Source organism: Manis pentadactyla, chromosome X (genome assembly GCF_030020395.1).
Source record: "Manis pentadactyla isolate mManPen7 chromosome X, mManPen7.hap1, whole genome shotgun sequence".
In the NCBI taxonomy this organism is placed as follows: Eukaryota; Metazoa; Chordata; class Mammalia; order Pholidota; family Manidae; genus Manis; species Manis pentadactyla.
Window position 1 is genome coordinate 116,968,867 of NC_080038.1, and position 24,416 is coordinate 116,993,282.

General features: G+C 47.1%; 1 protein-coding gene across 3 annotated transcripts in view; it reads left to right on the forward strand.

The window, feature by feature from the left end:
• The window catches only part of AIFM1 (apoptosis inducing factor mitochondria associated 1), a 44,396-nt gene extending 29,175 nt beyond the window's left edge, over positions 1-15,221 (forward strand). The window contains exons 7-17 of one of the 3 annotated variants that reach the window (XR_005029972.2): positions 3,142-3,226; positions 3,860-3,936; positions 4,857-4,965; positions 5,743-5,850; positions 6,199-6,287; positions 6,720-6,860; positions 8,639-8,781; positions 10,212-10,336; positions 11,744-11,940; positions 12,274-12,448; positions 12,724-15,221. Coding sequence is in view for 2 of the 3 variants with exons in the window: in XM_036910978.2 (XP_036766873.2) it covers positions 3,142-3,226; positions 3,860-3,936; positions 4,857-4,965; positions 5,743-5,850; positions 6,199-6,287; positions 6,720-6,860; positions 8,639-8,781; positions 10,212-10,336; positions 11,744-11,940; positions 12,274-12,345 (1,146 nt within the window). In the remaining variant the exon portion in view is untranslated. Of the gene's footprint in view, positions 1-3,141; positions 3,227-3,859; positions 3,937-4,856; positions 4,966-5,742; positions 5,851-6,198; positions 6,288-6,719; positions 6,861-8,638; positions 8,782-10,211; positions 10,337-11,743; positions 11,941-12,273; positions 12,554-12,723 lie in introns of those variants that run through there. The other 2 variants (XM_036910979.2, XM_036910978.2) reach the window with 2 other exon arrangements.
• The last annotated feature ends 9,195 nt before the right edge of the window (positions 15,222-24,416 follow it).

A 24,416-nucleotide genomic window follows, 5' to 3' on the forward strand; every position in this document is an offset into this window, starting at 1 on the left:
TCATATAGTTTTCAGAGTAGAGGTCTTTTACCTCCCTGGTTAGGTTTATTCCTAGGTATTTTATTCTTTTTGTTGGAATTTTTTTCTTGATTTCTCTTTCTGCTAGTTTGTTATTAGTATATAGAAATGCAACAGATTTCTGTGTGTTGATTTAGTATCCTGCAACTTTACTTAATCCATTTATTAGTTCTAAGAGTTTTTTGGTAGAGCCTTTAGGGTTTTCTATATATAGTATCGTGTCACCTGCAAATAGTGACAGTTTAACTTCTTCCTTAACAATTTGGATGCCTTTTATTTTTTCTTCTTGTCTGACTGCCATGGCTAGGACCTCTAGTAGTATGTTGAATAAAAGTGGTGAGAGTTGGCATCCTTGTCTTGTTCTTAATCTTAGAGGAAAAGCTTTCATATTTTCCCTGTTAAGTATGATGTTGGCTGTGGGTTTTTCATATATGGCCTTTCTTATGTTGAGGTATTTTCCCTCTATACCCACTTTGTGAAGTAAGGACACTTTTAAAATGCTCTATTTTTATTATCTTACTTTATCATCACAGTACTCTGATGAGATAGGTCCTATTATTATTTCCATTTTATAAGGAAATTTAGATTAAAAAGAGATTAACTAACTTTCCCACACAGCTAATAAGTGGCAGAGATAGAATTTGAGTCCAAATATGTCTGACTACAGAATTCTGATTCCAGAGTCCAAGCTCTTGATAACATCATTGTATAGCTTCCTGACAGAAAGGTAATGAAGGGTCAGGAACAGACTGGAGACATGCTCCGGAGGCAAATTTGATAGGGCATGGTGAGTGGTTGAAGGTGGAACTTGAGAGAGAGGGAGGAGGCAAAGATGATTTTCTGATTTCCAGAATGTGTGGTAGGTGGTGATATACCCCCAACTGAGACATATTACAAGAGGAAGACCTAGTTCAAGAGGGAAATAAAGTTTAGTTTTAGACTCTTAAGTTTGAAGTAGGAAATATGTGTGGAGGAGTCCTATGGGAAGTTGGATATGATTGTGATGCTCTGAGGGAGGGGTCTGGGCTCAGAGATTCAGGAATTATCTTTGTATGTGTAGGAGCTGAAGCCTTGAGGGAGGGTTGAGAACTTATATAGCCAGAAGAGGAGTGGGACAGGGATGAAACCCTGGAAAACCCAATTTTTCAGAGGTAGGCTTAAGAAGAAGAGTCCACAAAAGAGAATATGAAAGAAGTTAAAGGGCAGTATAAGGAGAGCCCAGGACAGGGACCAGAGTTGGAGAAAGTTTCAAGAAGGAAGATGTGATCCATGGTGTTACTGCAGCAAAAGAGTCTGGTCAGAAAAGAAATTGTAAAATACCGCATTAGATTTAGCAGTTCAGATATCATTGTGAAGTTAGAAAAGAGGATAAGTTACTATTTCAAAAGTTTAAATGAGAAAAGGGAGATAGCAATTGGACAAAGCTTGAGGAGGGCATAGAATCTAATGTGGGACTTCTAGGATGGGACAGACAAGCATGTTAATGGGATGAAGGTATAAGGTGTCGAGACATGGGGGAATGAGTGTGTGACTAATAGGGGAAGGTTCTGGGAGCGAAAGGAAGGGATGAGGATCAGGCCCAGAAACAAAACAGAAGGGACACCTCATCCCAAAAACTGGAAGAAAGGAAGTAAAATTTTTATTCAGGGGTTGGGAGGTGGTTGCCGTTATGGAAGCTGACGATCACATCTGATGGTTTCACTTGTTTTTGCAATAAACTAGGATGCAAGGTGGCTAATTAAACATGGCCAGTGTTGAGAGTTGAGTAGTGGGATTGGATTGAAGAGGGAGCTTACCTAGGGCAAATCAGAGGACATTAAAGAAGCTACTCATCCATCTGGTGTCAGTTTACGTCATTGCCTCTGGAAAGCTTGACTGGGTGCACTTGTCATATGTTCCTGCTGCTACCTGTATGACCCTTATCAGAGCATTGCTCACTCTTGATTGTAGTGCTTATTAAATTGTCTGTCTTGGTTTCTAGAATCTAAAGGCAAGGAAGGTACCTGGTTTTCTCGCCATTGTGTCCCTAGGACTTAGCACAGTGCCTTAGTAGGTGCTTAATAACTATGTCTTGAATAAATGGTCTCACAGTTAGTGAGGAGTGGAGCAGAGAATGGAACCCTGTTGTCTGACTCCAAAGCTCAAGCACTTCACCTTAAGAAGTAGGATGCAAAGGAATTAAGGGTGGCGGCAAGGGAACTGTTCAGTTGACTACCACTAGCTCAGATTAGTCGAAATGGAACAGCCCTCTGGATAAACAAAATTGAAAGCAAATATAGGTGACAGCGGGACTAAAAGAAAGCTGGAAAGGATGGAAAATTGTGACCAAAGAGTGGGATATTTTAGGTAGATATCCAGGTTTAAGAGAGAAAATTCTGATGTGGCTCTGAGATAAAGTATGAGCCAGGTTCCAAGGTCTTGAGCATATGAGGAGGAGATACCAGGAGGTGGATGGATAACAGTGTTTTTATAAGGATCCAGGTCTGTGTCCCTCAGAAAGGGTGAGGGTACAAGAATCTGGAAGCAGCAGCCAACACCACTCCCCTCAGCTCAGCCTCATGATGGGGAGGCTTGTGGGTGGATAAGCAGTCTCTCCATGTGAGCTATCCTTGGCAGGGAGCCAAGTTTTTGTGAAGGGAAGAAGTTGAAGAAAGCATCCTGTAAAAATGTTAAGGATGAAGGATCAGTGTTAACAAAGAAGTAAGGGTTCCAAAGAACCAAGCAGAAAATTTCTTGTCCACAAATTGGGCAGGAACTTTGGGACCATATGGACTTAGTCTAATGTTGGTCACTTAGGAAATTCGACCCACCCTGAAGAACCTGTGTACCAGAAACTGTGCTCACAGTGATTACTTAGACGTAGCTTCTTAAGGATCACCTAGGGCAAGAACTAATGCTTCTGACTGGGCTGACGGCTAATGGGTTACAGAGTTCCTTTCTGGGCTGATGAAAATATTTGGAATTAGATAGTGGTGATGGTTGCACAGCCTTGTGAATATACTAAAAGCCACTGAATTGCACACTTTAAAATGGTGCATTTTATGTTAAGTGAATCATATCTCAATAAAAAAATGTTTAAAGCTAATTCATCTCTACTTCTTTCTCTGTGTGTGACTGTACCAGGTAGTACAGCTGGATGTGAGAGGCAACATGGTGAAACTTAATGATGGCTCTCAAATAACATATGAAAAGTGCTTGATTGCCACAGGTGAGTATTTCTGGAGATAGCTTTATTCCTTGATGGAGCTCATTGAAGTTTTAGAAGGCATTAAGAAAACCAAAACCCAGACTCTCTGAATGGGTGTCTTCTCTTGGTGCAAGGCCCGACTAACTACAGACATCTGATCAATAGCCCTACTGGATTATCCTTGCTATTCCTCCTGGTAATGCATGGATGGCTGTTGAAGAGGTCTGCTTTATTGTCTCTCCCTGCTTACCCCTTGTCCTCTGCTCTCTACCCTGAAGTGATAATAGCCTCATGGCTCATAGCCTTTTCCAATCAGAAATCAAGAAAGGAGAGAGACTGAAGCAGTTTCTTAAACAGCAGTAGCTATGGAATCTGGTGAATCCTCATGAGAAACTAAGAGATAGGAAGCAAAGAGTGAGGCCCTGTGGCCATCTATGGGGAGGGGAGCCCTTTGAGGAGAGACTCTCAAATCTGCTTCTCAAAGGAAATTAATAAAAGCCTACGGTGAGGTGATTTGAAGGGAGACTAAGCTGTTGATACTCCTGTGGCACCAGCAGGAGTGCACACAGCACCAAATGGAACTCAGTTCATGGGGGATTGTTTGAGTTCACTCCTACTTGTTGGGCTAAACAGTTTTCCTCTTCTTATTTCCAGGAGGCACTCCACGAAGTCTGTCTGCCATTGATAGGGCTGGAGCAGAGGTGAAGAGTAGAACAACCCTTTTCAGAAAGGTAATTGTCTGTTTGCTTTAGTTCTTTCCTTGTGTTGGTTTTGAAGAGGTAATATAATCCTGTGGCCCCCAAGTACCCACCTGGGAGTAAGGAGATCCAAGTTCTATTTGTGCCTCTTCTACAGATTTGTTATCTGGCCCTGACAAGTCACTTCCTCTCTCTCTACCTCAAACACCTTACTCAGGGGTTTTAAGCTCCTGAAGAAAAATACACTTAGTGTTTTTATTGCTTGCTGTAGTGCCTTCCGATGGCTCTTCCATATTTGTTTCCTTCCTGATGCATTTGAGTCACTGGAACTCTTCCTAGCTCCTTGGCATTTTTCATCACAAGTGCAGTTGTGCAGACTTTGGGGAAAAGTTGAAAACACCTTAGTCAAAGTGGAACGGGGATTTTGCTTCTTAATACTGTGCTTTGCTTATGAGAACTGTTAAAATTTTTCAGCCACTCTCAGGGGTATTTGAAAAGATTTGTACTGTTCTTTAAGTTCTTGATAGAACAAGGTTTGTCACCCTTAGCACTATTGACATTTTTGGTCTGGACAGTCGTTTGTTGTGAGGGGCTGTCCTGTGCATCGTGGGATGGTTAGCAGTGTCCCTGGCCTCTGTCCACTAGCTGTCTACTAAATAGCACCTCCCCAACCCCAGTGGTAATAGCCAGAAATGCCTCCAGACATTGCCAAATGTCCGCTGGTGCAAGGGGTGCAAAACTGCTCCCAGTCGAGAACCCCTGTTGCTAGGAATGTTACAATGGAGGAAGAAATCTACATCTATAGCAGAGAGGCAATTATTGAGCCACTTTATAGGATGAGAAGGTTCTGTGTGCAAAGTAGTCTTGTCAAAGCTTAGCAGAAAATACTTCTTGGTATTATCATTCTGTGCCCCTTTGGGAAATCAGTGGGCTAAACTGGTGGGTTCTTGCAGATTGGAGACTTTAGAACCTTGGAGAAGATTTCCCGGGAAGTCAAGTCCATTACGATTATTGGTGGGGGCTTCCTTGGTAGTGAATTGGCATGTGCTCTTGGCAAAAAGGGTGAGTATCACAGAGTGACCTTGATTTTCTCTCTCTGGTCTTGTCACATGCTTTTGGGGACTCTTATAAATTCTAGAGATGCATTTGCCAGGATCAGTAGAAAGAGTCTGATTAAGACTTATATGGTGAGACATAAAACACTGAGTTTAGTTCTGGTGAGGGATCCCTTAGTGACTAAAAACTGTCACCTGAGTAACTGAGCAGCAAAGTTGTCTTTCCTTTCCTCTATCCTCTAAGGCCAGAACTCCTTAGAAATCACATATTAAGGAAAGTGAGTTATTAATATGGTAAGGGCAATGTGGACTGCAGAACTGTATGTATCTTTGAACTGTTGCTCCCTATAAAAGTCAAAGACTCACTTCACACATTTGATGGGTCCCAGCTTGACAGATCTGTGAGTTCAAGTTCAAATGTTTCATGGCAACCACTTTTCTTAATGTTACTTTCCAGCTGTGTGAAATCATCAGGGCATCTTCTCAGGAGGGTGCTACTATTCAGGGAGTTCAAGGCACCTGTGTAAGCCTGAGGTGATGCTGGGTATAAGTGCACTGAGTTCGCAGTATGTAGGTGACTCCAGGGACAACCGGTCTGGCACCTGTTATATTTGCCACGTGAATGCCCTCATGCCCCAGTGCCCCACAAATGGGAGTTCTGGCTTGGGTCACGGCATTGCTCTGTTTGCAGTAAATGGCTGCCTGCTGCTCCTTTACTTCTCTCCCTGTCTTCCTCAGATTGGCTTTTGCCTCCTGCTCTACCTACTCTGTTTCTTCTTCCCAGCTCAAGCCTTGGGCACAGAAGTGATTCAACTCTTCCCAGAGAAAGGAAATATGGGCAAGATCCTCCCTGAGTACCTCAGCAACTGGACCATGGAAAAAGTCAGACGAGGTAGAGAGACTCTTTCCCTCTGCTGCCACTCTTTCCTTTGAGTTAGGCCAAATGCAAAATTTGCTTCTCTGGGAACCCCCTTGACATAAGCCATATCACCCTGCAGATGAAAATTTTCTGCCATTCTCCAGTCATCCAAGTTCATGTAGTTGTTCTGAATCTGATGCACCAAATTCATGGAAGTGCTGAAAATGAACTGTGGGTGTCATTTTTTGCAGCTCTCCAAGGCTGCCTGCAAACAGATGATGAGTGGCTTTGTGATGGGGGGGTGCCTCTGGTCAGCTTCCCTACTTTTCACAATGGTGGCAGACTCACAGGCTCAGCTTCAAGTCTTATTTGCCTTTACAGAGGGGGTTAAGGTGCTACCCAACGCTATTGTGCAATCAGTCGGAGTCAGCGGGGGCAAGTTACTCATCAAGCTGAAAGATGGCCGAAAGGTAAAGAGGGGAAGACAGGCTTCTAGAAGACCTTCCAGCCCACCCCTCCCCTTTCCTCATTGTTACTCCTTCATTTGATACCAGTAGATTCGTTTTCTTAGCAGCCACCATTAGCCAACTATCACTCCATTAAAATAAGAATGATGAGAGCCAGAACAGACACTGTGAACCACTTTCCTGTAGATCCTTCCTATCTGTAGCACAGATTTTTGTGACCTTACTAGGGTGGCAGATTCCTGTTCAAATGGTGGTGGGGGGAGTGGGGAGACTTTATGAAATAGAACTTAAAATCTGTTTACCAGAGGTAAGGAAACCAGTCATTTTTTGGTAAAGCCCTAATTCTTAGTGACATCATGTACAGTTACTATGTCCATAAGGCATATGTGGAAACTGTGGTAATTGGCTGTGTTATTTCTTTTTTTCTCCCCTCAGGTAGAAACTGATCATATAGTGGCAGCTGTGGGCCTGGAGCCAAATGTTGAGTTGGCCAAGACCGGTGGACTAGAAATAGACTCAGATTTCGGTGGCTTCCGGGTAAATGCCGAGCTCCAAGCACGTTCTAACATCTGGGTGGTAAGTGTGCTGTAGCACGACCAGGCACAGTTGCTCATCCCTGGCTTGTGAGCAGTTGTGCCGAGTGGTGTGCTAAAGCTCATCAGCAGCTTAGACAGGTAGGGTCAGGGTATTTGGAGGCCAAGAGGAGAAAACAGAAACTTGTGACCTACTTGATTTACAAGCTCTGGAACGGCCTCATACTGCAAGCTAGTGTGAAAGGAAATGAACAGTATGTATACCTGCAGAAGTGGAGCTCTTCTGGTTCTACCTTTGACAGCAGCCACTGGCCTCACCCTCGCGGACGTGTGCACAGCTTTCAGACTGGTTTGCCCGTTCCCTTTGCCTGAACGTGAGCCCCAGGAATGGAGGATGAGGCAGTTTTATAGCATTCTCTAGAAAGGAAAATTACTCTGTTTTCATTTTCCTTGAGTAATATTTTTAGCTGTTTCAGAAAATCTGTTATGACACAAACAAGACTATAGTATGTAGGAACATGAGGTAATTTCCCCATTGTTAGATCATTACAAGTGTATTGTGTTTGATTATGGACTCTGCAACTAAGGACATAGGAACTTTGAAGGGTGTTTTTCCCTTAAAGCTTTTTTTTTTAAAGTTAAAGTGTCCTGGATGTTTTAAACTTATTGTAAAAGCAATACATGCTCAATATGGAAGACACAGATGAGGAGAAAAGGGAGAAATTGTTTGACTAAATACAAGTCATTATAGGCTGTTTCCTGAAGACACCCCTCCACTGAGCTTCTGTGACCAAGAAGATGGTAAGATGTAGAACACCAGAAACAAAACAGCTTGAGTAGCTTAGATGATTACAAAACCATGGTGTGTCTGTGCCACAAATATTACAGTGAAAACTGATATTTTGGTGTACTTCCTTCCCTTGATTTTCTTGCATGTAGTTTTTTTTTTCGTTGTTGTGAAGTTCATGGCAAGCATACTGTGTATAAATATTTGTATTCTCTTTTTCATGTACCATTATATGTATTTTCCATGTTGCTTCAGATTCTGTAAACAGTTTAATAACTATATAATATTCCATCAAGTAGATTTCATAATTCATTTCACCATTGCTCACTTGTTGGATTTTTAGGTTGCTTTGGGGGCGTCTGAAGAGGCACAACAGATGAACAAAGGTTCTAGAGAGCTCACATGCAACATCCTTCATGAAGATGGCCTTGTTTCCAGGCAGGGGTTCTCTCTCTCTGCTTGAAACGCTGAGCTCACTTAATCTGTACCTCCCTTGTTAGCTTTGCACCACAGTGAGGAACAATGCTGCACCTTCCCCAACTAGGTCATACACTCCTGTGGGCAAGGGCCGTGTCAGGTTTGCTTCAGCAACTCAGTGCAATAAGGCTTTGTATAGGAAAAGTACTCTGTAAATATTTGTTGAATGAATGAATGAATTACTGAGTGACCAAGAAAGTCTTACCTTTGGAAAAGATGTCTAGGTAGAAGCAGTCACATCTAAAGACTGGTTTCCTTGCATAGGAAAGAATATTCTGCAAATCGTGGTTACTAAATATCTTGTCTCTGCTAAGGGCAGGATAAGAAGAGGTATAAGCTGGAGCATAGAAGATTTAGGTTAGTTTTGTGGAAGCTTAGATTGGTTTTTTAAAAAATGGAATCTCAACTGTTTTTGATAGTGTAGGTATGATTCTGGCCTGTAGATGGAAACCATTAACTAATTAACATGCAAAGGGTTTTCTGAGCCCAAAGAGTTGATGTTCTGTCTTTAATTTGCTTTTTTATCATGTGCTCATGTAATGTGTTTGTTTCCAAAGGCAGGAGATGCCGCATGCTTCTATGATATAAAGCTGGGCAGGAGGCGGGTAGAGCACCATGATCACGCTGTTGTGAGTGGAAGATTGGCTGGAGAAAACATGACTGGAGCTGCTAAGCCATACTGGCATCAATCAATGTTCTGGTAATAGTTTTGTCTCGAGGACTCAACTGATTAGAACACACAATTAATGGAATCAGAGTTATGGTTTGGTTTCCTTGTGGGCCAGTTTGTTTCATACAGACAGGGAATGAATTCCATGTCATGTCCATGCATTCTACCTCAAAGCGGCCTTCTGGCAAAAGGGTCCTGTTTGGCATAAGTTAGACTAGGTAAATGAGTGGAGACAGCTTCAGAACTTCTGGTAAAATAGCTGAGAGTTTGAACTATAGTAGGTGGTACAAAAGTGCGAGGTGTAGACAGCAGTATGTTTTAATTTATTCTTTGCTGCTAACCCTAATGAGCCTGACATGCTGACAAAAGACGCAGCCCAGTCTAGGTAAACCCTTAAGATCAGCATTTCCAAGTCAGGCATATTATATAGGCAGGTCTCTGGATAGTGAAAAGTTAGCAATGGACATTCTTGAAAACTGGGGCTGGCCCTATTTGGTATGCTCTCATCTTGTTGATTTGAAAAGTGGAGTACATAAAAAATTTCAAGGCTTCAGAAGCCTCTAAGTAATTTCTATTGGGGAAATTCTTAGCTGATGGGTATACATTTTAGGATGATCACACACAGTTTCATGAGTGGACAGCAAAAATGTAACAGATGTTTTTCAGGGTTAATGTGTAAGATAATGCAGTTAGGGGTGAAAAAATAGTCCATAGCTATACAATTATCAGTTAGGTCCCAGGAACAGAGTCCAAGAAGTCATTATAGGCTGTTCCCTGAAGACACCCCTCCACTGAGCTTCTGTGACCAAGAAGATGGTAAGATGTAGAACACCAGAAACAAAACAGCTTGAGTAGCTTAGATGATTACAAAACCATGGTGTGTCTGTGCCACAAATATTCTGTGACGTTCCTAGTCTATTAAGAACAGCATGATGATGAAAGGAGAAGTTTCCAAGAATAACAACTAAAATAAAATGATCAAGTGGATGAAGGCATTCCAGCCTTGAAAAATGAAGGCTAAGAGGAAATACTATCAGTTAACAAAACCATATCTCTGATTCTGAATTCCATAAATGTGGAGTGCTCTTTAAAGCTTCAAAAAGGTAGTTTTAGGGCAAGTTAAAGGAAGGTAGTGAATAGTAAATTTGGGGAACCCATCACTCCCCAAATGTGGTATGGGATAAAAGCATGAATAAATTTAAGAAAGTGTAGATCATTGTATGGATATGTGATGGGTATAATGGCCTCTTAAGGAAAATAAAAGCTATCTAGGATAATCATGCTTTCTTATAATTGTCCCCAGGTGCCCTAGCAAGCCACCACTCAGTTTGGCATTTCTCTTGTCACACATACCAAGTTCTTTGGGTGTCATGAACCAAAGTGTGGTGTCTTCAAGAAAATGTTGTTACTGTGTCATTCTTTACAGCCCCTTAACAGAACACCCTCTTCTCTCTCCTTAGGAGTGATTTGGGCCCTGATGTTGGCTATGAAGCTATTGGTCTTGTGGACAGTAGTTTGCCCACAGTTGGTGTTTTTGCAAAAGCAACTGCACAGGACAACCCAAAATCGGCCACAGAACAGTCAGGTAAGGAAGCCCAACCACTTCCCTTGGAAGAGTGTTGAGAAGCACTGGTCCACACTCTCCTGAACAGGGGTGTCTGTAGTGGCCCTAGGGAACTGTCAGTGAAAGCCTCTCTTCGTGTTGTGCTTTAAAATAAACCAAACTCAAAGTCCTCACTCTTTAGTGGTCTGAGAGCTGGCAAACTCAGGTATCCTGGTCAAAGCATAGACTCTGATATTGTGAGTAACTGTCCTAGACTGAAGAGAGGCTAGCTCAACAACTCTATTGTGTAGTTTGTCTCTAGGGAATAGGATGACCTGCATGGTGAAGACAGCCTGAACTATTTTTTTGCTTCCTGCTAGTCCCAAGAACTAGGCCTGAGAACCTTAGTATAGGATCTGCAATACTTCACGGGCCCTGGGCAGTGAAGAATAGGCTGAGTAGTTCTTCAGCTGCATCTAATTCCATTTGTCAGATCTTAACACCAGGTTTTCTTTGGATGGGAGGCACCTCTCACGGAATGAACTTCTCTCCCACACAACTCTTTCATTAACTCCAAGGCCTATTCCCTCTCCCTTCCATGACCTTGGCTGAAGTTATTTAACCTCTGTGTCCCCTTGTCAGAGGCATTTCAAGGACAACTTGCTCTTTAAGGAGAAAGCAAGACATTGTATGGATATGTAGGTCCTTTTCCTGTGTAATCCAAGTGGATTACATACACTCTCTCCTTAATTCTGTCCTCTCCTGGGAAGTGGATCCAGGAGAGGGACGCAGGGACATATAAACTCCAGCTCACTACTCTCAACACCAGGGAGTATTACCTAGAGCCTGGTGGTTCTCAGAGGGCAAGATGCCCCCTCCCTCTCCCCTCTGCTATGGTTTTTTCATGTGGAAGTGCCTTCTCCTGCTTTGGCTGGAATGTCTCTGTAGCAGTGCTATCCAATAGGACTTTCATCCAGTACATTAGCCACTAGTCACATGTGGCTGTTTAGTACTTGTAATGTGGCTAGGGCAAATAAGGAACTGAATTTACATTTTATTTAATTTTCATTACAATTTATTTTAGTAATTAAATTCAAATAGCTGTATGTGGCTAGTGGCTACTATATTGGACCAGGCAGCTCTAGGATGTTTCTCAGAGGACAACAGCAAGTCTAATATACTTTGAAGAAATTCAGATACCAGGATATATCCATAGAGTAAATTTTCAATTAGATAGTAAGGGAGGGAAGTTTTCGCTCAGACTTACCCAGTGCCCTGGAGCTGGCAAGTCATTGGCTTTGTCAATGGAGAAGGGCTGCATTTACTGAGGGAGTATAGAAAAACAAACCATCTTGAAGCAGCCTGAAGCAGGTGTCAAAAGACACTAGCCTCCTAGCATTTCCCAAGCTCATAATAACTGACTTTGTTTGTTTTGGGGGTTGGCCACAGGGACTGGTATCCGATCAGAGAGTGAGACAGAGTCTGAGGCCTCGGAAATTGCGATTCCTCCCAGCAATTCTGCAGTCCTGCGGGCCCCCACCCAAGGGGAGGACTACGGCAAAGGTGTCATCTTCTACCTCAGGAACAAGGTGGTGGTGGGGATCGTGCTGTGGAACATTTTCAACCGAATGCCCATAGCAAGGAAGGTAAGTGCCTTTCAGAACACTTAGAGGAGGTGGAAATGCAGGCCAGAAAACACTCCTGTGACTTCATCAGATACCCTGCTCTGTACTGTCCACCCAGGTCAAATTGTGCCTGAGCAAAACAAAGGTATAGTCTTGGCTCAGGAAAGTTTCTCTTTCACTTGGAACCTGGCTGTGTGGCCTGGGAGTTGACACACATTCATTTGGGGTTGGAGAGAGCTATTCCCACAGTTTGCCTCCCGGTATGACGTGGGGCTGGCTAGGCCCCATTGTGTGGGCCAGCTGAATGCTCATGGAGGGAGTGAATGAGTGACCCATTGTTACTCTCTCCCTTAGATCATTAAGGATGGTGAGCAACATGAAGATCTCAATGAAGTAGCCAAACTATTCAACATTCATGAAGACTGAAGCCACCTCCCCTGCCCCTGCAGTGGAATAGGCAAGCACTTCACTGTCCCTGACAGCTGCTTGGATGCGTAAAGGAGTATTTTATATTCAGCAGACTTCCTCGGTGTGTATGAGTGTGAATGTTGAAATCCTTTGTGAATATTTCAACCATGTAGACAAATTCTTAATGTTCGCATCACTAAATAAAACCTGATTCTTCTAAATTAAATTCTGTTCTCTTTGAAAAGGAGCAGGTAAGTGACAGGAGGGAAGCTATGCATATTAGAGAACAAGAAAAATGGAGTCACTGTCAAGAGCATTAGTTTTCTCAGCCTTGTGTACCCTGCCCCATACTCTAAACTTCCTTCAGTTCCCTGAACTTCTCTCTTGCCTCTCCAGACTTCTGCATGTACCTGCCGTGGCCTTTTGCAGCAGCACTTGACCCCTCACCTGTCCTCTGGGAAAGGTCCTAGTCTCTATGAAGACTTACCTGACCCTTCCAAGCCTGTTCATTGAGTGCCTACTATGAACCAGGTGGATGCCAGAATAGGAAGATGGAGAAAACATGACAACTTCTCTTAAGAACTCCTGATGCCAGTGAAGAAGGCAGACATGTGAATACAGAAGTATAAAATAGTGACGTGTGTCCATAGAAAGACACAAAACACACCAAGAATGGAGATCAACCAGAGCATCCATCCTTAGTCAACCACTGCTCTTAGGCCACTTCCTAAAGTATCACTCAGTCCGTGTCTCCTCACCCCACCCTGATGAAGAACATACAGTGACTCCCTGCCACCATCCACATCAAGTCCAAAGTCTTCCATGGCACTCCTGATCTCAGCCTGCTCTTTCCCATCCAGCCCTCTGTCTCACAACTTGAAATGCACATGTGCGTGCACACATACACATCTGATTTATTGCCACCTTTAAACATTTTTTCATGTTTAAATGCCACCTCTAATCCCTTTTACCTATCCAAATCCTATGGGTAATCCCACCCATGTAATATGGTACTAGTTGGCTTAGTGCCCATGCAAGATTTCATCCCTGAATTCCAATTGCACTTGATGCCTTTGAATTTTATTGCTCTTCTAAGTCGTCCTCTGCATTATTAGTGTTTCCTCCCTAAACTGATTGTAAGCAATCCTGGAGCAGAAACTTGTTCTCAGGATGGGGACAATGTGCCCCACCCCTCAAGACCCTGGCAAAGTGCTGAGCAAACCCTTGGTTTCCTGGTTAGATGATACAACTGTAAAACTGAGTGCCCACCTGTAGCCTCTGTTCTCTGTAATCCAGATAATCAGACCCCCTCACTTCACCCACTGCCACTACTTGCCATTTAACCAGGATGCATTTCATATGTGTAGGCCCTCAAGGATTGCAGGGACCCATTTCTGCCCACACAGCAAGCAGCACCAGTCGATAGCCCACCTGTGTGATCAGCTAGGTCACAGCACAGTGCAGTCAGGGCTCGTCACACCCTGCAAGGAAGAGTTGGGGCTTTACCAAAATCTGAAGTGTTGGGAGCCCACCCACTGGACTTCAACCTCATTTTTCTTTGTCATTTTACAAATGACATCTGATGGCAGCTCAGCACTTCACAATGACTCTAGCCTTTGCCTAGCCACCTATAAGGCACAGCAGATGTCCTCATACTTTAGCTGGACACATGGACCTGAGGGAAGGAAGTGTGTTTGATTGAAAAGGGGTCAGAATAAGCCTCTTAGTGGAGGATGAGGTCAATATACGTGACTTTTTTGTTGTTCTAATAAACAGCCTGTTTTGGAGACTAGAGGCATAAAGTAGAAAGGGATGGGGGTGGGGAATCCACAGTGACATACCGCAGGCTGCTTCCTTGAAGGAAAATAAGCAGCTTCTCTAGAGACCCATTTATACAAAGGAACTCTCCCCTCCCACCACTACCCCTTCCCTTTCCCACTCCTCTCAAGTTTGGCTGTTGCAATATCCCCTCTGTCCTTCCCGGACTCCACCTAAAGCTGGGCACCCTCGCTGCCCTGGAGATTGTTGGGACTCAATCCCAGTGCCTTGCTTCCTGAGCAGAGAGGAAGTGCTGCTGGGCCCAGGGGTAAAGTGGCACCACCTCTGGCCTCTTTCCCATCTTATCAGGGAATTTCTGGCAGACACAGACACATGTACACAAAACCACACATAGACAGACACACATAGCCCAAGCCAGTGATGACGTTCGCTTGCCTGGCTAGTTCTACAGATGGGTGTGACTGGGTCAGATACAGGGAAGGTCTAAATATTTAGATCCTGGACTGCCAAGTCCTAGTTGGGAAACAGGGATCATTTCAAAATGGACATTTTTGAGAAAGGGAAACGCAGTGCCTGACATCCAGAAGCTGGCCTGGGACTGTCAGATCAGCCTTGGTGTTGCTACAAACTGGCTTGGCACTCACTGCTAGGCCTAGGCGTTCTCTTGAGCATAAACTGACTCACAAGATGTTTGCATTGAGCAAAGCCACTCTGACCATGGTGAATTGATAGAAAAGCAAGACACTTCATAAATTTGTGTGAGCACAGACAAAAACATGAACATTACCCAAACCACAGAAATGACATGACTGAACACCTCCACATCCTGGTTAATCTGAGTGCTGTCTCTTTACCAAATTCAGTGTTAGCCTCCCTCTAGTCTGCCTGCCTTTTGGATAAGATTTATTTAAGATACCCAATCATGGAATTATCCCTTCTTCCTGACGGCATCCAACCCAGAGCAAAGCCTGACTTCTTCAGCCCCCCAACCCCCAAATAATACAGCCTAGTCCAAATCATATCATATGTCATCTTCCTGAGATACCCCATGGTTCCCTATGGTATGTGCTGCACCTCACTGCAGGGAGCAATAAACCCAACTTGTTCAACCACAAGAGTGTCCTGGTGGTCTTTGGCTGGTGGGCAATGAGAGCTTGGAGAGAGAGCCAAAATATCTTCTGGAGGCCCACTACAAAGCAGAGACCCCATGAATTTTGCCTAGTATTGTACCTTCCTAAAGACTTCACCTAGTCCCAGTAGCACCTCCAAGTTCAGTGTCTCAGTTGAGGAAAGCCCAGATGTCACACCTGGTGGCTGCAGTCAGAAGTACCTGGCTTCCCAGGCAGGTTCCCACCTACGATGCCTTGGTATCTGCCTGCGGTGCAACACAGGTGCTTCTGGAGGAGCACCTAACATGGGTGTTGAATTTATGAATACATACATACATTCATAAATGTACTTATTGGTCAGCTAGCAAACTTCTAATGTGCAACTACTGTATGCCATGGTACGATAGGCCCTGCAGATTAAAAGATGAGTAATGTAGAGCCCCTGCATTCAATGGCTCTATAACCTAGTGGTAGACACAGGTCAACAGGAACTACCAGTGCAACGTAAGTGCTGGGAGTATGATGTGTGAGTTCAGGTTGGAACTTCATTACTCCTCAGACTGCTTTATTGTGCTGCTTCTATTTAGTCTAGGCTGTCCTTTCAGTGACCAAATCATGGTCGTCTTCCATTCTATGGTATCTTCTCTGCCATCTCTATGAACAGAATATGAATATATTTACTGTGCTTAAATTACTTTGTGTGATATGCTTACTACAGAGGATGGAGCTGACATTCTTCTTCCTCAAAGAAGTTACACCTCTTTCTCTTCACTTTTCCTCAGCCCCTTCATTTTCCCTCCTTCCTCTTGGAATCTCTGCAGTCTATCCCCTGCCCCCTTGTTTTCCTTCTCTCGCTGTGTTTCTTTCTCAAGTCCCAGTAAGTGCTCCCTGCCCATGCTTTTTCCTCCTGAATCAGTGGAATGCAGCAGAAAGAGCACTCTTCTGGATGTGAGTCTCAGCTTGGGCATTCACTCCTGGATGACCCAGGGCAGCTACTTTCCTAGGTCTTGGCAACTTCATCTATAAAATGAGAGGAACAGACTCCATTATGCCTCTACTCTCAGCTCTAACCTCCTGGGTATGGAAAAGGGTCTCGAGTGCTTGTGCAGGACTTCATATTTCCGAACTCAGTCGTCATTCATCTCTAAGGTCTAGAGCAGATGGTAATAGAACCCAAAGCACCATTGCTTCTGCATTCCGTTTGGCACAAACAGGTTTATAGGTTTGGTTTTTGTTTTCCTGGTTTTTTTTGTTTTCAGTTTGTGTCTCATGGTTCTTCTTTGACCTAACAATTTACATCTAGACCTAGGAACCCTAGAAATTGCACCTTGATTTATTTCTTCTCCAGGGAGAGTTTGACAGCCTTAAAACTGGGCTCCATGAAAAGTGGTATCCTTCAGCCCCTCCCTAAAAAAGGTTAGCTTCAGAATTTCCCCAGGAAGGCTTTATGGTAGGACTATTCTCAGCCATGATGGTAGCACACATATTCCTACCAAACCATTTAATGGCTCCCAGTCCCCAACAAACACACACCCTGAGAAATGGTGGGTCGATAGCCACCACAGCCCAGAGAAGTTTTCAACTTGATGTCAAGAGCTCAGAAAAACCCCCTCAAGCCATATGAGCCCCTTGCCACAGCCCCAAGACCAGCCTATACACCCTCTGCTTAAGACATGGCCATCCATGCTGGCTGTGTCCTTGGCAGAGCCCTGCCCTCAAGTGCAGTGACAAGTGAGCCAGGAAGCTTGCAAGCTTCATTACCCGGCTCTTACCTTAGAGACAAAAGCAAACTGTATACAGAGGAAGAAAGAAAACCAATTACTACATTTTGCAGGGTGGAAAAGGGTGCTTAAGGATCACTGCCCCTCCAGAGGGGAAGGTGAGCTTTCAGAGGAGACCAACAGAGCCCGTCCAGCTTGAAGCCTTCCCTGGCCTGGGCCTGAGGCCCTCAGCTACTAAGCAACTAGTGTGGGATTCTGGTCTCCAACTCCAGTGGGAGTTCTTAAACTAGTGGCATAGTGTGTTGGGGTGGGGGGGAAGTGCTTGAAACAGGAAATCCTTGGCCTCAAAGTGACCCCCACCTCAGCCTGGACTGGCCAGTACCAAGTTCTAGGTGGAAGGCCTGCAGTGATCTCTTGGGCAATCAGCTTGACTTAATTCAGAGATCAAGGGCAGCTCAAGGCTCAGAGCACTGCTCATTTGTCCCCTTGGTGGCACAAGCCTTTGTGCTGGCCTGTTCTTTGGAACAAGTTTCCAAAGAGACCTCAGCTTCCAGTGAACTCCCCAGCCAGCCCCCAAAGCCCTGAGGAAAGAAGGAAGTCCCAAGACACCCTCCCCTGAGCAAGTCCTCACTGTGTGAGGTGGATAATTCTAAGAGGGAACCGTAGTGGGAGTTCTGCCGAAAGTTGCAATCATACGGTTCCCCCCCAAGCATTCCCTGTGTGCCCTGAAGCAGTGCAGAGTGGCCGGGCTGGGACAGAAGAGTGAAGGCCTCCACGGGGACTATCACCCGCCACTTGCCTCCCAGGTGCCCCACTGAGTCCTCCCCAGGGAGTCCGGGGCCGCCTTTGCTCGCCCTGCCGGACGGGAAGGGGAGGCGGGAGCAGGAAAGAAGGGATTGAGGGGAAGTTTCAAGGGGTGTGCCAAAGGAGGGGGAGGATTCTCATGAGTCAGCGGATCGGTCTCAGTGTGACTTCACTGCTTCCTGAGAAGAGGCGCCCCGGGGCAGGAGGCCGCCCAGAGTACAGCAGCCGGAGTGGAAGGTCGGAGCCCTGGCTGCCTGCGCCGGACAGGGCTCAGGGCTGGCCGCGTCGCCTGGGGCTGGGACTGCGAGGGGAGGCCGGGCGCGAGCCGTGCAGCTCGGGGCGGAGGAGAGACCTCTCCTCTCCGCCTTCCTCTTGGCCGCCAGTTCCCGCCTCAGCCTGAGCCGCCGCGCGTCGCGCGCTCCGCCTGCAGGTGGCGCTGCAAAGGCGCCCTGGGCGCTCTACTGGGGGTCGGGGGTGGAGCGCAGCCCCTGCGGGGATCTGGGGTTTGGAAGGCGCGCGAGCCCAGAAAGGGGGGACAAGGGGAAGGCGGAGGGGCCGCCAGAATCCCCACTGCCACTTGGGCCCGGCGCTCCCACCCAAGCGCTGGAAAAGTCCGGGAAGCCGACCTGCTGCTCCAGCGCCCAGGCATGGGGCTGGCTCGCGCGCGCTCCGTACTAGTCCCTTGGGCCACCTCCCCAGCCCGCTGAGCTCGCGGCAGCTTACCATCAGCGTAGAGGTTGTGGTTTAGGGGCCATCCTTCCTCTCCCGGGATGGCGCTCTTGACCCGCGGGCAGTAGAATGGAAAGTTTGAGTCGCGTCTTGGGCGTTGGGGGTGGGTTTCTCTGAACAGCCACTCTGGAGCCTAGCTCCCTTGAGACCAAAAATGCATCTCCTGCACAGAGATAAACTGTGGCCGGGACTGGGGCGCAGTCTGGGACCAGGGCTCGGCCTAGATGAGGAATAGGGGCTCAGCCTTGGGCTGAATGTAGGGCAATCGTTAGGGATTCCATGCTTGTCAATCTGGTCTTCAGCAGCTTTATAAAAAATAAAACTGGGAGACCCATCTGGGGCTCAAATTTGCAACCTTAGCCTCTGTAGACAGAGGTTTGTGTTCTACCTCCTTGCAGGCCCTGAGCTGTAAGTCATGATGTTGCTGACCTTCCCGTGTTGGTTCATGGTTATGTGGTGACTGTTTAGTTAACATATTGAGAGTATCAGGGCACAAAAATAACCTGTGGCCAACACCTTTAAGCTGAAAAAAAAAGTTTTTGGGGCTCCAGCCTCAACCTTTCCAGAGACTCCAGTGGTTATTCCCATGATACAACATTACGTACAAATATATGGGTAAAGCCTGTCTCCCTTTTCTGTGCCAAGGTATAAAAGGTATGCCCTGTACCAGTGTTTGGGTGCCTCCTCTCCCACCAGTCCAGCTCCCCTGCCTTCAGGATGTCTAAAACCATGTGAGAAAGTTATCTAAGGATTTTCCATAAAGAGGAAAGAGGTTAAAAAAAAAAAACCAAAGGATCCTAAATGTTCCCAGGTTTCACTGTGTGCCAGGAGAAATACCGTCTGTCTCCTGCCCAGACCTCAGAGCCCAGGCCTCCTTCCTACAGGGCGGTGCCCAGTTATTCCTGGAAACCCCCTCTTTTCTGCTAACCCCCTCCCCAAGATGGTTCCTCCCAGAGCATGACCTAGGAAAAGAATCATATTGTCAAAGCTTGATGTCCTCTGTCCCTCTTTCTGTTCCCAGCCTGACCTGCCGCAGTCCTCAGCCCGCCCCCTCCCTTTATGCCCTCATGCTGGCTTCTCCTCCTGAGCAGGGCCTGACCGATGGCCTCTCCCTCCTGGCCCTGCACCCCACTAGGTGACTGGGAGAGGATCTGATATACTAATTTGTGTTAATGTGATAGTGGGCCCTAATGGGGTCACGTGGTAACCATGGGGCCAATTTCTAGCCTAGCCAGCCTCACAGCCCCAAACCCAAGTTCAGGCTTCAGGGATGGGAATTTCAGGCCGACTAATCTGCACAGCCGGCCAGAGGGGGCGGGAGAGGGGAGGAACCAAAGCCCTGGGACGATCCCAGGGTGCTGGTGCCTTCGAGCTGCTGCCTCGGTTTCAGTTTCATCCTTGGCTGACACTTCCCTCCAGACGAGTGGAATTGCTTTGGTTTCCCTCCAGCCCCTCTCCCCTCCACAGCTGCCCCCCTCCTTTTGGACTGCTAGCTTCCCTCAGTCAGCCTTTCACTTCATGAGGGGAGAGATGGGAAGATAATTTGGCAGTGATGAGGAAAAAATGTACACGTAGACACCCTCTGACACACAGGCTCACATACCATACTGCCTTGCAGACACATGCACACGCCCTCCACAAACACATGCATGCACAAGGGGACTCAGCACATACCCAAGAGTTGAGCCCACGTGTGTGCGTGTGAGTGCGCATGTGCGCGCACGCACACACACACCAGCCACAGTTATGCCCTCACATGTGACAGACCCACAAGGACACACACATAGGCAGACAAGGCACTACAGAGGCCCATCCCACACACAGACCCACACACACTCTCACACACAAACCAGCAGCAGCAGAGCTGGATGGCTTCCTCAAAAGAGGGCTGGAAAGTTTGTTTGCTGCCAGCGAAGGGGCCTAGACATTCCGTGAAATGACTCATACTACACCTTTATAGACATTAAATGTATTTTTCTGGACGAAACAACAAAACCATCGACCCCTGTTGTGGGGGCAAGGTGGGGAAACTGAGGAGTGGCTGCATTCCCATTATCTTTTTCTAGTACCCGCGGCAGGCTTGTCCTCGCCTCCCTGTGGACTGGGGTGATCCTGAAAGAGTAGAATCATCTACCTCTTGATACAAACTTTAGCCTGGAACCAGCCCCTGGCAGGATGTGAAGTGGGTAAGTCCTCCTCACAGCCCTTCCTCACTATCCCACCTCGTCCCCAGTCGGGAGGATCCAGACTCAGGCCCGGTGCCCCCACTGTGGTGTCCCAGTCTGAGCCCTTCTTGAAGTCCTTCCATTCAAGCACCTCTCCCCAACTCCCCTGGGTGTGTCCTTACTGCCACCTCACCACCACACAACTCCAGGGGCCGCCATTCACTGTATATAATACACAGCATCCCATGCCGTGTGACTGGAGCCCCCTCCACTTCCCTGAGCTTTCTCTCCATCTGAGAAGGGAATGTCCAGCCCTATGGCTGTGTGCATCCCTGTCGCTCAGCACACTCAAGGGTCCACAGAAATGGCTTAGTGCACTCCTCCAGCAAGACCTCCATGTGTTGGCATCCATCTGCCCCCCATCCCAATCCCTGCCCCTTAGCAGCAGCCCCCTGGGCCAAGGCCTTGTTGGTCCCACTCATTTATCCTGTAAGCCATGAGGGGAGGCAACTATATAGTGCTGTTGGACTCTCCACAGCACTGTGGGGAGCTGTGAGGCCACCCACCACACATGGGTGTTGGGCCAGCAGATGTCTAGGGCTGAGGGGTTCACACTGACTCCACTGAACAGTGGCCTGAAGAAAACTCTGGATGCCGCACTGCCTCTGATAGGTGCCCCAGAGCAGGTGTCTGCCCTAGGACCTGGTCCCAGGGACTTTTCCAGACTGAGCCCTGGCTCCAAGATAGGGGCTAGGGACCAGTGGGATTAGACACCTGGGGACTTGCCCTCACTTGCTGAACTCTGCCTGAAGCCACTTCTTCCTTATTTTTTGCAAATGAACCACAGCACTGGATCCCTGCCCCTTCTCCCATCCCCCCACATCCCCTCAACCCACAGGTCTGGCCTGAAGGGCACCAAATCTGTTTCCCAAACACTAGGCCATCTCCCCTGGCTGTGCATGCAGCACCTCTCAGTGGACACTGCACCCAGGGTGGACATGCAAACTGCTTGCTCAAGGCCTGTAGTACCTCCCATGTCAGGCTATTATCTCTCCCCAGGCAGGCCCCTGAGCTGCTGTCCAGCCCTCCAAGAAGTGAAACCCAGCAGTCCTCTGAAGTTTTGTAGGGGCTCTCATGGTGCCAGGGCTTCTGCCTACAAAGGCCTGCAGGGGAAATATAACTCTCCATTTTAATGTGAGAGCAGGTTTAGGTGGGCAGACCAAGTTGCTTTCCAAAAGCCCCAGCCAAGGAAGGTGGCCAGCCAGACAAAAGTCATGACCTGGGAATTTGCTCCCACCTACATCCTTCCATCTGTGTGCCTGTGCTTTGACCTGGGCACATGACCTGTTACACCCCCAGTACCAGCCAGGGCAACAGGCCGTCATCCTAGGAAGAAGCACTTTGTATCACCTATCCCAAGAAATTCTTCCATTTTGCAGCTACTCAACAATCTTTTTAGAACAAACTCTCCTTATGATGCCCAGCCACAACCTGGAACTTAAAGATTTTTGTCTGTCATTTGGATCCATCTAGGGCCTCATCATGAAAACCCAGTAGAGGCAAACCTGGAGTTGTTGAACATACCAACAGAGAAAAGGTATAGAAAGGATAATAAGGGGCTTCTCAGCTTTACAGGTGGGAGGATTCCTTTTAAACTATAACTTCTCAACTGGCTTTTGAATACGCTTCTCATTCTGAAAGTCTGATTGATAGGCAACTTTTCTAGCATGTGTCTGTAATAGAAAGTAAGGGCCATGGCCACAGAAGCTGTGGCACTGTAGTATTTTGTTCTGGTCACAGGTTTAAATAGAACTTGTTGAGGCCAAGGGGCTAAGGAATGGGAGGGGAAGAAACCAGCCACCTTCTCTCCAAAGAACCTGGGGTGATTTGCAGAGCATAGGCTACCAGGCCACTGCTTGAAAGCGGGGACAAAGAGAGAGGCTGAGAAATTTGCCAAGGTGGGAAGGCAAGTGAGTGCAGTAGTGGGGCTGGTCCTATGTAAGCTATGGGCAGCCAGAAGGCCCCTCAACTCCTGGAAGGACCTAGGTTCTGAGGCCTGAGAGGACCAAGTCAGGGTTGGAGGGTGGGGAAAAACAGGGCTGGAAGGAGAGAAGCTGAGCATGCACGTGGGATGGCACAGCCTGGGCGTCCATGGGCAACCTGAGAAGGGGAATTCCTGCCAAGTCAGGGAATGAGCCATTGGCAGAGACAGCATGGCTGTCTTCAGGAGGTAATCTCAGCTGGCTGGCCCCACCTGGCTGGGGCTCACCCAAAGGGTAAGTGGGAGAGTGGGGAGCCAGGTGGAGAATAGCTGGCAGGCTGAAGACCAGCAAGGTCATCAGGAAGAGCAGCCTGGCTGACCTGGAGCCATGGAGTCAGGAAGGTCACTGAGGTGGCTCATGGCTCCCCAAGGCGAAGGTGGCACAAGGTTTTCATCAAGGGAGGTGGGGTTTGCTTTGGCTGCAACTCCCAGATCATGAGGTTGTGGTTAGTTCTGAGTGGCTGGGGAAGGTGGGAACTTGTGGGATTCCCACAAGCCATGAGCTCCAGGTCACTGGCAGGCATTAGGGCTAGTCACCATGAGCTGGTTGGCACAGTGCTGACTTCTCGCGCTGCCCTTCCCAAGAGGAAGACTCTCCTCTGGCTCTTCCACGCCTTGATGCTTCAGCCTTGGTTTAAGCCATAAACATTCATAGGAAGGATTCACCATTAGTCAGTCCTCTGCAACTTCTGGCTTGGCCCTGGCAAACTTTTACCCAAGAGTGAGGTTGAGAAAAGCAAAATGAGGATACAGATGATGCTGAAGGTAGCTAACATTTATTGGGGGCTTACTAGGCACCAGACACTGCCACAGATATGGGTTATCTCATTCAATTCTCACCACAGCCTTTTGAGGTAGGTTCTTACTACCCCCAACTTAAAATTAAGAAAAATGAGTCTCAGGAAATTTAAGTGACTTGCCCAAAGACACACAGCTGGTAAATGGTGCCCCTGGAATACGAACCCAGGTCTTTCTGACATTAGAGACCTCAAAACTCTTAGCAAAATGGAAGTGTGTGTGTGAGTGTGTGTGTGTGTGTGTGTGTGTGTGTGTGTGTGTGTGTGTTTGTCAATTAGTGAGTTCCAAGGTCCAGGTAAAGGGAGCTTAGGGATGAGTGGGACCTGCCACAGTTTTGAGAAGGGAGCTTCACCAGCAAGAGGCCAGCAAAGAACTTTGTGTCTCCAGAATCTGGAATTCCCTGGGGAAAGTGTGCCCACTTAGAAACGTAAAGTGCAAGTTTGCTGTTGGTGCTTATTTCAGGGACTTGGCTCTAGGTAGCCAAGAGGTCTCAAGTGCCAGAGTCCAGCCCCTAAGTCTTTCCCTTGAAACCTGAACTCTGCAGCTGCCTTCACCACCATCATCCACCACCACTCCTGTCCTCCAAGCCTGTGCCGGTGACCATCCTTTTCCAAGGCTGGGAAAGCAGGCAGATCCTGGTGGCCCAGCAGGTCCCTGAACCTCAGACCTTTTGGCCACTCCCACTCCTCAGAGGGCTCTCCTCTCCTGGAGCCCCTTCAGCTTTGCTGCTTTCTGCCAAGGAGAAGCCAGGGCTCAGGCCTGGTGGGGCCCATCCTCCACACCTTGTAGAGCCATAAGGAGTGACAATTTCATCCCTCTCCCTCCTAGAGCATCCTAGCTGTGGGAGCAGGTTGGGGAGTGGGGTGCTGGTGCAGATGCTGAGAGGGCAAGGGGGAGGTGGAAGGAGAGACTGGGGGACCATTGGTTGTCTCAAGCACAGCAG